This window comes from Microchirus variegatus (assembly GCF_963457635.1).
Source record: "Microchirus variegatus genome assembly, chromosome: 22".
In the NCBI taxonomy this organism is placed as follows: Eukaryota; Metazoa; Chordata; class Actinopteri; order Pleuronectiformes; family Soleidae; genus Microchirus; species Microchirus variegatus.
The window spans coordinates 10109979-10122829 of NC_139823.1; the positions used below are offsets into that span (position 1 = coordinate 10109979).

General features: G+C 39.9%; 1 protein-coding gene across 1 annotated transcript; it reads left to right on the forward strand.

Moving 5' to 3' along the window:
* Positions 1-1850: 1850 nt before the first annotated feature.
* On the forward strand, positions 1851-12544 carry chmp2ba (charged multivesicular body protein 2Ba). Its single transcript, XM_083908293.1, has 6 exons — positions 1851-2042; positions 4536-4627; positions 7441-7635; positions 9023-9125; positions 9539-9645; positions 10839-12544. The coding sequence occupies exons 1-6, from the start codon at positions 2009-2011 to the stop codon at positions 10950-10952; spliced, it is 645 nt and encodes a 214-aa protein (XP_083764419.1). The 5' UTR covers positions 1851-2008; the 3' UTR covers positions 10953-12544.
* Positions 12545-12851: the final 307 nt, after the last annotated feature.

Sequence of the window (12851 nt, forward strand, 5' to 3'; positions counted from 1 at the left end):
GTTTTGGTGGAATAAAAAAAAAACATGATGAACTGTATTATTTGGTACACAGTCTCTGCTCATCCGACCGAGAGTGGCCACTGCTGGACACAACACTTTGTTAAGTTTGGATGTTTCCATTGATGGATTCAGAGAGAGAGAGAAACGAAATCACCACATATGTTCACACAACACAACAACTCCACAGTCAGCAAGTGAAAGGAGGATTTGCACGATTTGTCCGACGATACCTTAAAGCTGAAAAGCTTGATGTGCTTTATGGCTGCGACTCCCACTGTTTGTGCACAAATCTCATTTCACACTTGAATGTCTCTCTCTGTGCTGTGCGAGTGTGAGTGTGTGTATACATCCACCACAATCTGTAGTTAGTGCCTCAACATTACATGTCTGCTTGCCCCGGGCTAGATCACAGATAAAGAGGGGAATGAACAAAATAGTTGTAGGAAGTGGAGAAAGAATGGGGGGAAAAATTGGTGCAAGAGAAGTACTTTCTGTATTCTACTCTATCAACAACTACCGTGCATCATATGTTGCATCAGAAATCATCTTATTACTCTAATGTATTAATCGGATATAGACGAATGCCCTAATCTGATCCCCCAATTATTGATTTGCATCCTATTACAATGTCCTGTGTGAAAACACACACAGATACCTGAAGACCCTCTATGTGCTTGGGGCCAGATTTATCACCACTGGGGCTCGCTGATGATGAGGCCGTTTAGGAGGGGGGTCCCTGTAGTCCTCCACTGATTAGCACCAGACATCTTCCCTAATAACCTTAACAAGAACAACGCCTCAGGACGTAATGCCAATGCATACGTTCAAGTGTCTGTGCACACACACCTCCATGGAGATAGAGAAAAGAGCTGAGGGCTACTCATCCTCCTCCTCTTTTCCTCAAAGTCACCCCTCTCTCCCCCCTGTTTCATCTATAACTTGGCATCCCTCACTATTTCTGTACTGCTGAGAAACATCCCCATCTCTGCTGCCTTTCCGCCACCAAATCCCAGAACACCCACACGCACCAAATTGAGTTTGTTATGGTTCAAGAGTCCCACCACCTTACATAGACTGACTCTCAGCAGCAGTGTGAAAATAAAAACAATAGGAATATATGACTCCACACTTGCGCATAAGGAAGCCTTTACTTCTGGGGTAAAAAGGGCAAGGAATGAAAGCGAGAACAGAATTTATGACGCTTTGAGTGCCATGGGGGAATTTTTTATAGACGGTGTTCCTCTCTATTTGGATCATTTCCTCATGATAGCACAGAATGTATGACAATAAAAAAAAAAAACACATATACATGCACAGACACAATAAACATGAAAGTCACCTGAAAGAAGCAGAACAAAATATGCAAATATGAAAACTACATTTGTGATGCAGAGTAGTGCCTTTATGCTGCCTTCAAGGGTGGTATGAATTATTGCACTTTCATTTTCAGTAGCCAAAATAACACGTAATTTGTCCAATACATGTTGATTTAACCATAGTTGTGCCTCTTAATTTGTTAGTATGATACATAACACTTTTAGAATTCAACTGACACACACAGCATACAATTGCAGACGCAACAAAGCAACTATTGGCTGCTTTTCCTGGTTTACTCTCATTAACCTCAACTGCACTCCTTTGACAGGTTGTGAAAAACACACGTCGACTAAGTACTATTGCTTTGAAATATTCCGTTTACCAAATGACACATGTTCACATTTACGAGCCAGTTGTCTGACTACTATTACTTTTTAATATGAATTTTACGAAGCACACGTGAAGGCAGCATGAGAGCCCCGCCGTGACGTCACGTCGAGTCGTCACGTCAGTCAGCTGAGGAGGGAGGAACTCCGACAGCAGCAGAAAAGTCAACCAGGAAACAGAAGCTGCTAAACTGACCCACCGTCCCGGTCTGACGGCTCGACGACGGCGTTAACATTGGCAACAAGACAATAAAAACCAGTACAGGATTTCAATTTAATATTCTAAGTCATTACAAAGCAGCGACATGGCTTCCCTTTTCAAGAAGAAGACGACCGACGGTGAGTTTGCGCTGTGTTCAGAAGCTAGCTAACTTGTTTGTAGCCCGGCTGTGTTGTTTCCACTAAAATTAGCTTTCAGCATTTACCTCGTTCAACCAGTTCTGACTATGATTCAGCACCAAGACAAGCTAAATGTAGCTCAGGTGAGGCTGAACGTGTTGTACAATGCTGGAGCAAAAGTATAACGCTGACAAACAACAGTTATACTGTGTATGTAGTCTGAAACAGTTTGTGAACGTTGAGTCTATGTAGGAACCGTTTTGTTTATTTTGTTTTAGCCAAGATATAAAATAATTAAACATTTTCTAAGTAAGGAGAAATAGAAACATGAGCCCAGTGATCTACAAACGAATATCATGACAAATATTTCTATGAATGTCTTCATGTTGCTTTAAATGTATTCATCAATGACGTTTTTCTGTTTTATTCACTAGCTACTCATCACATTGTTAGCCCCCCCCCCCCAGAAAGTAGAGCAGCTAAATTACATTGCAGTCCATCTGTTAGACATTGAAACTCAAAAGCTACTGCCTTGCTCAAAGCTCTCAGTTCAGTCACAGACTTGTGTAATGCAAGAGAAAGGTTGATATGCTGTCATCATAATAGTTGGGTAATTGTGCTAATATTTAGTTAGTAATGTGCATTTGTCAAAAAATTATTAAAAGCCTTTCAATTTTTCAAATTTGGATTTTCATTTCTCCAGGCTATGTAATCATGCTCACAAGGTCAAAATGGAAAAGCCCCAGTTTGTCTTTCATCAAATTAAATGAATCAATTATTCTTTTTCAAATCATGATTACAGTCACTCAACGGGCTGATTTTTTTTTTTGGGGGGGAGGACTAAATTTCACCTCCTCTGGTTGGCACTTTAACTTAGTTGCATGTAGGATTCTGTAAAATCTCAGCATATTTGGAAATAAGAGCTGTTGTTTAAGGACATTTTTTCTTACAGAGCCGCCTCTCAGCACTCCTCCCATCATTGTCCTCCCAGTTTCATTCATACCAATCATCCGCATTCTATACTCACTGTGCCGCGCTTTCTTCCCCTCCTTCATGCCAAGCCACTGTTAAGTCTTTCCAGCTGTGTCAGTGCCCCGTCCTCCTGTGCTCTATCGATATAGTTTTTTATTTCCCATTGCTGCGTTTAGTAAGGTGGTTGAAGTGATTTCTTGGTATTTGGCGAAAGGAGGGGGGGGGGAGAGATCCCACATATTTGTAGGGCGATATCCCTCCCACTTTTCGACGTTGGCGTCACGTCACCTTATACGTGTACACGCGTCGTAGTTATGAGTGGTCCAGTGTCATGACGTGTCCTGACCAAGTTCATTGGAGAGTGTATTTTTCTGGAAGAAAGTATTTTTTTGGCAGTGTCTCACTTTATTTTTGCCGATTTGGAACTTAGACCCTTACAAATGGATTCTTCAGTACATTATTTTATTAATTTGGTTTTCCAATATCATATTTTTACAGATTCTTCTACAGTCCCATGTGGTGCAGTAGACAGCTACTGTACTTCTCACCCTCTTTCTTCTTTCTGACCAGTTTTTCTTGTTTAAGTTTTTCAGAGGATTTACTTTTTGATGGAAATGTGGGAGTTTGTAACTTGACTTTTCTTGGCTTCATACTGAAGGATTCCTACAGATGACAAATGGCTAGAAAGACATTGCATATTAGAACATTTGGAAACGCCTCAACATCACAATACTCTGTTTATTGTAATCAGTATAAAAGTTCAATCAATTGTTTGAAATTACACAATTTTACAAAACTTTATATTTGTCCTTTTACTTGTGTATGAGAGGTACAGAGGGACAGAGGTTGCATTGGCTCTCCCTCTGTCCAAAAGCCATGGATTTAATGTGTGACTTCAGGGTCATGAATTATCTCACATGATGCCACTTTGCGTTTGAGTGGGAGGTTTAAAACCAGTGACTCAGTCTTGGTGTGAGCTGTCCAAGCACTTGCACAGTTGGTGTGTATTTTTGTGCGTATGATGTGGGCACACACTCAAACACGCTCGCCAAGTAGATGTTTTAGATTCCTTCCATATACAGCTGATTGAGACCCTAACCTTAAAAAAATGCATTGAACAAGAAATGTTGTGGCATCCTGAAACTGAAAATGTCATCATCATCAGCAGTAACAGTCCACATTTCACTACTGCTTGTAGAGAGTGGTTGGTTTAACACATTGGCAAAAAAAGGATGGTAATCTACATTTTCCCTGCTGGACTTTATCTGTCCTCTCTGTTTAGCTGTCAGCTGCCAGGTTTGAGACTGGCATCTGTCAAGACATCACTCCGCATTGTAATTCTTTTTTTCTTTTCTCACTGAAGGCAGTGTTTCTTAAGGCTTTGTCATTAAAATGTACATGATCTACAATTTTACATATTTGAGTGGCTGAAAAGTGATATTTTATAAGTGAAATGTTAAGTGGTTTTCATAGGCTTGACTGACATATTTCTTATCACAATCCCCCTCTTTCTCTCCAAAGACATAATCAAAGAGCAGGCCAAGGAGCTGCGTGGCACTCAGAGACAGATCACAAGGGACAGAACAGCGCTGGAGAGACAGGAGAAACAAATGGTGGGAACTCTTGCACACACACTCTACACTGACATGACCTCCATTGATATGTGTTGTAAACAAAGTGTTATTCTTAACCACAATTAACAAATCTAAGCCCTAAATTTGACCAGTTCCTCAGAAATTAGGTTCTGCCGCATTAGGACCAGGTTTTGGTCTCCATGAGGACTACTGGTCCTGATAATGTCAGTGTTTATTGCAGAAAAGGTCCTAAAAAGGTAACAAATGTAAGAAGATAACTCACAAATTCACACAGGAAACAAAATGAACTTATACCAGGGATCTTATAATAATTCTACATATTTCATCAAAGCTGTATTAAGACCCCCACTCTCCCAACACAGAGGCACTACATCTGTGATTTCACCGGATTGGCTAATGGGTCTAAATTAATAGACAAGATAGATCTGGTGCAATGGCTTTGCTTCAGGCAAGTGAGACCTCTCACACATGCATGCGTGTGCGCCCATTCACCGTTACACGATAAGGCTGTATTCACTGACGTACGCAACAATTCCCCTCTCTGAAAGATGAAAGAAGCGACGCTGAATCCTTTCCCCTCTGTTGTCTAAAGCAAATACAATACAGGACATAATTACCTCCCTCAGGAACCAAAGTCGTATTCCTCATTAGTACTTTCTGCTAATTAGTCTTTTTCATAACAAAAAAAAGCTTTGTTGCACATTGTGAATAAAATGTATTTTTTGCTAAGAAATGGAAATGACCCACTTTATATTTGCTGTTAAGCACAATCATGACCGTTGACTCCTGCACACGCACATTCACACACTCATGCATTACAATGGCATGGAGCTGTGATTGTCCCCCAAGGATCAAAGCATTTTTAAAGTCAATTTGTTCATTTTCTATGCATTTCTACTGGACTTAATAAAGTAGAAACTGATTGGAAAAGAGCAAAGGATCCTGCACGTAATGGTGGTTCATATTTCCGGAAATTAGCACATTCATAAATGCTCTTTCAACAGGCTAAAAAAATAATCTATTCATTATTACATTTTAATTGAATCCCTTTATAATGGAGACTTACATGTGCTTTATTGGTCACTGTAGGACTTTATGATGCATTGCTTAGCTCGTTATCTGGTTGTTTTTTCTTTATATTGGATGACAAATTGATTTTAGATCAAGAACGGTTAAATGGGATGCATTTTGGCTGCCTGCTGCACCATATGAAGAATTCAACAAATTGCCCATGTGGTCAGAGAAATCTTTAGCCTATTGGCCCTTGTTAGCACAGATTCCAAGTAACTATCAGGCACAGCCACTGAGTTCTTCACCACATTCCCACACGTCTTTGCAGAGCACTCTCTATCCATCACCTCCCTCCTTCTCTGACAGGAGAGTAAATAAGGCATTACATGCTTTCACGTCAGCAGCAGGCTCACTGTTCTCATCCCTGTTTCATGCTTTCATAAATTCATTTTTCAGATGACTGTGCAATTGACAATATTATTGTCAGTGTGTCATTATTGTTTTTTTTTCTCACGCAGCTCTAATCGTCTCTTGTGCTAATCATTCATTAATCACATTTTATTTTGTCCTCTTCGCAAGCAGCTGAATACAGACTAATGCACCTGTGCTGCGTGTGTGTATGTGTGCAAGCATTTACACGGCAAGTGAGTCAGAATGTCTGTTGCTTAATTTGCACATATTAATAATTAAATATTATTTCCCGAAGAGGATGCTTTCAACGAGCACAAAGGAAGTAAGGTAAAACATGCTGTCGCTGTTGTACATGCAGTGCTGAACGGCTTGGCGAGTTCATTGTAACCTAGAGCCTCCACTCTTTTCTCTTGGGACGCTCACACAAATGCATACCCACACACAGGATCCTTGTGGGCATCAGTGTATTTTCTCATGTTTACCAAAGCTAAAAGCACACATTTGTTTGCCAGTGAAGAACATTTGATGTCTATAACTGTTTACTATGTCTATATTTGCAAACACAGTGGTCTCAAGGGAACATTGTGTATATGTTTATCAATACATCCTACAGGGAATGTATAAATAATTAGTGTGTGTATTTCTAATGCAAGATGTTTATGGGGAAAGTATTCTGATTAATGGGTCTGAGTGGACATTTTTTTAAGCTACACTATGTAGAAAGAAGATGCATGATCTTGCATGCATGATATGACACTAGGAAAAATAAGCTTCTGTGCCAAGTGATGAATGTGTAATATGCTCCATCCTTCACCCATATTGATTTTTGCAAAATCTTTTGACATGGTTAACATGTCATTTCGTGGCACTCGCTGTCACAAACACCACTCATTACTCCATTGTTACTCTGACATGACAAAGCTGACAAATGGCGTTACCGTGGGGTTTGTCCTCAATCCTCCATTATCCTGAATTGTTGTTCTGCAGTGGCCATTGTTTCTACATCTTCTTATTCTGTTGTTTATTATCCTTTTTACATCAATCTTCAAACTTCAAAAGGTTCAGCTTGATTGGGACATTGTTGCTTGTATTTTTCGAATTGGAATATTTCACAATTTCCAAAACAAACAAAGGTTTTTTGGCAAGAAAGTTTAAAATTCAAATGAATTGAAAGCTTCAAAAACGATTTGATTTTCACATTACCTGGACAGCCCTAAAGATTGCATTGAGATTTTTGTTGTATTTCCTACTTTCAATCTGTCATTTTGCTCAAATGTGTAACTTTAGCTTCTCATTCACACTGATTCAATGCAGCATCAGCAATCCCATTGCCTATTCTGTAATACACAGAAACATTGAATACCTGTCATGTGGAAAATTGACTCTTTTCTCGAAATCTTCATCCATAGGAGGCAGAGATTAAGAAGATGGCAAAGAGTGGCAACCGTGAGGCGTGTAAGATCCTCGCCAAGCAGCTGGTCCAGCTAAGGAAGCAGAAAAACCGGACATACGCCGTCAGCTCTAAGGTCACTTCCATGTCTACGCAGACAAAAGTCATGAACTCCCAAATGAAAATGGCCGGGGCCATGTCCACCACAGCCAAGGTAAAACCCTTTTATATGCTGTAATTCCACGTTTACTGCAGTCTGTTAGAAGAAAAGGCTGCAGAAATAGAATAGCCTCACAGTTTATTTCATGTCTTCATACTTGAAATGTGTGCCTGTGCATATTTAACAGCGAGAAATCCTTTGTTTCACATTGTAAATTTATTCACACTTTGATAATTACTTTCACAACTGTTTAAACATTTGGTGTTCTTATATTTACTTCACAAATTAGTCTGTTTTTCCCTTTTAAACATGAACCATTTTCAGTTTATCTTCTGAAATCAGTATTTTCATGTTGTAATTATAGTATGCATGATCTGTTTCCGTTTAAACCATCTCTTGTAACATTCTTGTCACTGAAATCTTAAATTAGTAGACGACTGGGAGCGATGTGCTATCACAGTGAGACTCGCAAACACACTTAGGTCAAATATAATTAGGCTTCAGTTTAATGAAGTGTGATAAGGAATGTGTCTACATTTGTGTGTAGTTTTGTTCCCTGGATAAATGTTGTAGCTTCCATTCATTTTATTTATTTATAAATAGTCATGATTTGAACCAGTGTGTGTCAACTGCAGTGAAGTGGAGAGTTGACAGTATATCATGTTCGTGCTGCACGAGCTATTGTAAATTTATCGTCAACGCGATACCAACATGCAACAAATGACCGCTCAAACTGCGATCAGTGGGCGTCCCCGCAGTGAACAGTGTGCAGCGCGCGTCGCGTCTTAACTTTCACGCGATCTTTAATATCAACGGGCTCTCGTTTCCTCCACTCTTCATTTGGAGCAACGCTTGTTTTGTCACAGGTCAGTGTGTGTTTTCAGCGTGTTTCTCCATCACTTCTCTCCTATCCTCCTGCACAGTTCTGTATCTTTTGTGGGAGCACAAACGCACACTGAAAAAAGATGAGTTAAATGCTTCTCCTCCATGTAACACGTTCGTGAAACACACCACGGCTGTGAGGTTGTCCTTTTATTATAAAAGACATTAAAGTACTAAGAAATGAGCGACTACACTGTGCAGCTAAAAAGAAAATTAAAAAACTCACAGCCACCATTAACTTCACTCCTCTTGCTAATCATCACTTCCTTTCACCCTGGCCTTCTTCTACTCCAATACCCCATTCACACCCTGGTGGTGAATTTTGAGTTCAGTGTTGACATGTGGATTGAAGGAGCCAGGGAATAAATTGACCTTCTCATTAGTAGAAAACTGCCAAACCCACTGATCCACAGCTCCTTGTTATTTGCACTTCTTAAAAAAAAATCACTGTAATCTATAAAGTAATGACGCCACACAGCTCAGTTCAACAGTCTGTTAGGTCTTGGTTTACTTTCCCTTTTTCATATTTGGTCATCATTTCTCGATCCTTCTCCAACAGACGATGCAAGCGGTGAATAAAAAGATGGATCCACAAAAGACCTTGAAGACCATGCAGGACTTCCAGAAGGAGAACATGAAGATGGGCATGACTGAAGACATGAGTAAGGATTCATGTGACACTGCTTTGTGTTCTTGTACATGGCTCTTGTACAAAGAGTGAATCAATAAGCGTGAACACGGCACAGAACAGATCATTGAACGGGAGAAGGTCGAGGATCAGAAAGCTGTACTTTGCAAATAATGCAACACAATTATCTCCATAATAGACTCAAAGGTCGACTAATCTCTTTTGCCTACTTTGTAAGAATCATGTAAACAATGCAGAGAGAGTTTGACTCAACCCCCAGACTAGTATGTTCTGAGAAGCACCATATGGCAAAGAGCTTCTGTTGCAACTTACACCAGCAAAGACAGATCCTTGTATTAGTTGACAAACAGTATAAATGTGCACCTAATTCACTCCTGTCCTTTATGTTAATCTATTATTTCATTCTCTACCTCACCATCTGTCCAGTCAACGACACCTTGGATGAGATCTTTGATGAATCAGGGGATGAGGAAGAATCTCAGGACATCGTCAACCAGGTTCTGGACGAAATTGGCATTGAGGTCTCAGGAAAGGTGAGAAATTTATATTGAGCGTTAGACGCTAACACTGCCTTCATTTTTTTGTTTACTACTTCCTTTTAGAAATAAAGCCTTAAGCACATTGACTATTCTCATTCAAGTGAAATCACTATTCAGGAATTAAAAGAGAGAGAGGCAGATTTAAAGAGAGACATAAAAACCTGTTTGCCTCACAGTTTGCACATGGAACTTGTTTTTAATGAACGTGCATGATCTTAATAAGCGCTCCACATGTCTTTTACTGACTGTTAAAGATGTGTTCCAGCTGCCACATGGTGGGGCTAGCCCTCAGCTCTTAGCACTAGAGCTCAGCATTGTAGTCTGCCATGCTCACCATCTGTTGTGTGTCTGGCTCCCCCTGGGGGGCTCCATGAGCTATTACCTCCCAAAACACCTACACACAGAACCAACAAATTGCCCAATAAACATGCAGGTGTCATGAAAACCTAAAGCAGTGAAACTGTTGTGTTTGAGTACGGTGTAAGATTCAGTTCTTCCTTAGAAAAGCAAGACCATAAATGCTCGTTTAACCAACCCTCAAGCTGAAAGGGAGTTACACGACTCATAAACCTCAGTAGGCTGGAAGAAACATGCATATTCAAATAAGCTGTCGAATGTTTCTGGCTTATTTCTTGAATTGCTCCTCAGTATAGAAGTCTACAAACACAGAGACACTGTTAAAGTTTTTGAATTCATGAGTAAAAAACATTGGTATACTATTAACAGTCAAAAGATATTGCAGCACAATATTTGACTCATCAAATCTTTTTCAAGAAATGTAAAACGTTAAAACACTCGCATACTAAAGCAGGAGTAAGCAACATTTTTGATGTTATTGACCTGAGAGCATGAGATTTCTGCACCTGCTCAAAGCTCTGTTTCCAGCCTGAGGAAAATTTGGCCAGTTCAGGGAGAGTGAATGAGTGAATGATTGAGATTGTCCTCGGTCATCTGTCACATATGAAACAAGTGTGTCTATCTGTCCTTCCATCCCAAAACCAAGGGATGAGGGGAGTTAAACTCACAGTTTTCCATTACAATTGTCAGTAATGTGATTTATCTGAACAGTGTCAAAAGCTGAGCTGCACATCAGCCAGCCTTACGGTGAATGTGAATGTATATGTGTGTTAAGTTTGATTAGAGAGTGTCTGCTAATTACTTTTTTTGTGCCCATGTGCGTTTTCCAGATGGTGAGGGCTCCAGCTGCAGGAAAGAGCCTCCCCGGCGCCGCCGCCTCCTCCAAAGCCACCATCTCTGACGACGAGATTGAGAGACAGCTCCGAGCACTGGGAGTGGACTAATTATCCCTTTTTTTTGTATTAATGTTCACATGATAAACCAGTGCGACATTAGTACTGATTGTTGCAGACTGTCAGACATATTGATTTTGTCATGGTTTTAAATGCTACAGGTGTGAGAAAGGGTGCACACTTACACATACACACTCATTTTCAACATACATTACATATTCTCACATTCTTCAGCAGGTTGCCTTTCAGAGGACGAAGGTAGAACATCTGATCTATTTATGCGAAACAAATTTATTCTGATATCCGAATGTCCTCAGTCAGATGGTGAAACAATAATAGATGCTTAACGACAAGAAACACGTACACTGTTTACCGTTCTTTTCTGTCTATTTAAGGGCTACAGTGGATGTGTTGCCTTGGAGTTGGCTTTTCACATCTGATGTCAAACTTGAGTGTGTTATATAATCATCATCTTTGACTGAAAATGGATGATTCATGCTAATTAAAAAGTGCTTAGGGGTTGTCGATAAGCGGATGCAACTTATTTACCTGCTTTCTGTGTTGACGTCCGTTTTTTTTTCTTTCTCTCCGAGGCAAACTCTGTCGGGTTTCCTGCTCTTTTGTGGGCTAAAATAATATCCTGCAGTGTTGCCGATGGCACAGACGAGCGATAGGCTACACGGGCGTCATCACACTGTCGATAACTGTCGGCTCACAGAGTAAACAAACTGGTCAACAACGTAATTAATTCTCATGTTCTTAAAAGCCTTGGCGGGTCCGTGATGACATACATATGCATGTGAAAAGTGTGGCGACTGGCATTGATGCCCTTTTAGTAACAAGTAACAGCCTTCACTTGCATGAGCTGATGAGACAGATTGATCTGAGGGCGAATTTACGAGCAATTAATTAACACCTCTGAAGTTGCAACGTTGCACAGATTGTGAGACAAAACCATACCAAACACAAATTGGGACAAATGAAAGACTTGCATATAGAAGAGTTCTGAATCAGTCATTTGATGCTACTGAGTAATTAATTTTTTTTCTTCTTGGTCGATGCTTGCTATCTGATTGTGTATCTTATTGGATTTGGGATTTTACAATGATTGTAGGATGGCACTGGTCCTGCAGTCCCTCTTCTCTTTCAGCTGCTGTGCAGCTACTGTCGTTTGATATTTTAAGCTGCCTCACTCACGCACACACACATGCACACACTTACAACGACGCACTACAACAACAAAATTACAGAAATGTTTGCTAATTTGTCACTGTGATCTCAGAGATGCTTTTTCTTCAGAGACAATGTGGATTCCTCTCCAGAGATGTGTTCATGTTGGCTTCATTAGTGCGACAGACGCCTCATATTAATGTACTTCCTCTCTCTGGCTCATTGCCAAAGTACAAAATTCAATCCTGCATGTATGCGACATATAATATCAGCATTATTTGTTATTACAAGCAGAAACATTATTATTATTATTTTTTTTAACAGATTTTGACATTGAGTGCAGTTCCATTTAAGAAATTCCCACTTTTCATAAAAAAGGCATCCCTATGTATACTCCTTTGTTTCCCTCTGTATCATTGTTAAGTGACTCTGTAAAGGGTTTGAGGCTTTTATAAGGAATAAAGTTTCTTCAGGTACAATTTTGGTGACTGTGTAGTTCTTGAAGCCTCGCTCACTTTCACAGTAAATTAAGTTTGCCTCCCTCAGTGTAGAATAAATATTGAATTAAAGCAGTGCAGACTAATACTAAAGTACTCCAAAAGTATTCGAGCAGCATTTACTATGTACCGCTCCAGAATCCTGAGTAATAATGCATCCCAGATGTTGTACGTACAGTATGTCTGTGTGGGGAAAAGTCTGATCCGTTGGTGATATCTTTTCAATGTTTAACAATGAAATGATGAGCACCCATTGGTCTCCTGTATACATGAAAAGTTTAGA

Coding starts and splice junctions, on each gene's coding strand:
- chmp2ba (XM_083908293.1), top strand. CDS start 2,009: ATGGCTTCCCTTTTCAAGAAGAAGACGACCGACG. Junction 2,043..4,535: donor CAAGAAGAAGACGACCGACG/GTGAGTTTGCGC, acceptor TTCTCTCCAAAG/ACATAATCAAAGAGCAGGCC. Junction 9,646..10,838: donor GCATTGAGGTCTCAGGAAAG/GTGAGAAATTTA, acceptor TGCGTTTTCCAG/ATGGTGAGGGCTCCAGCTGC.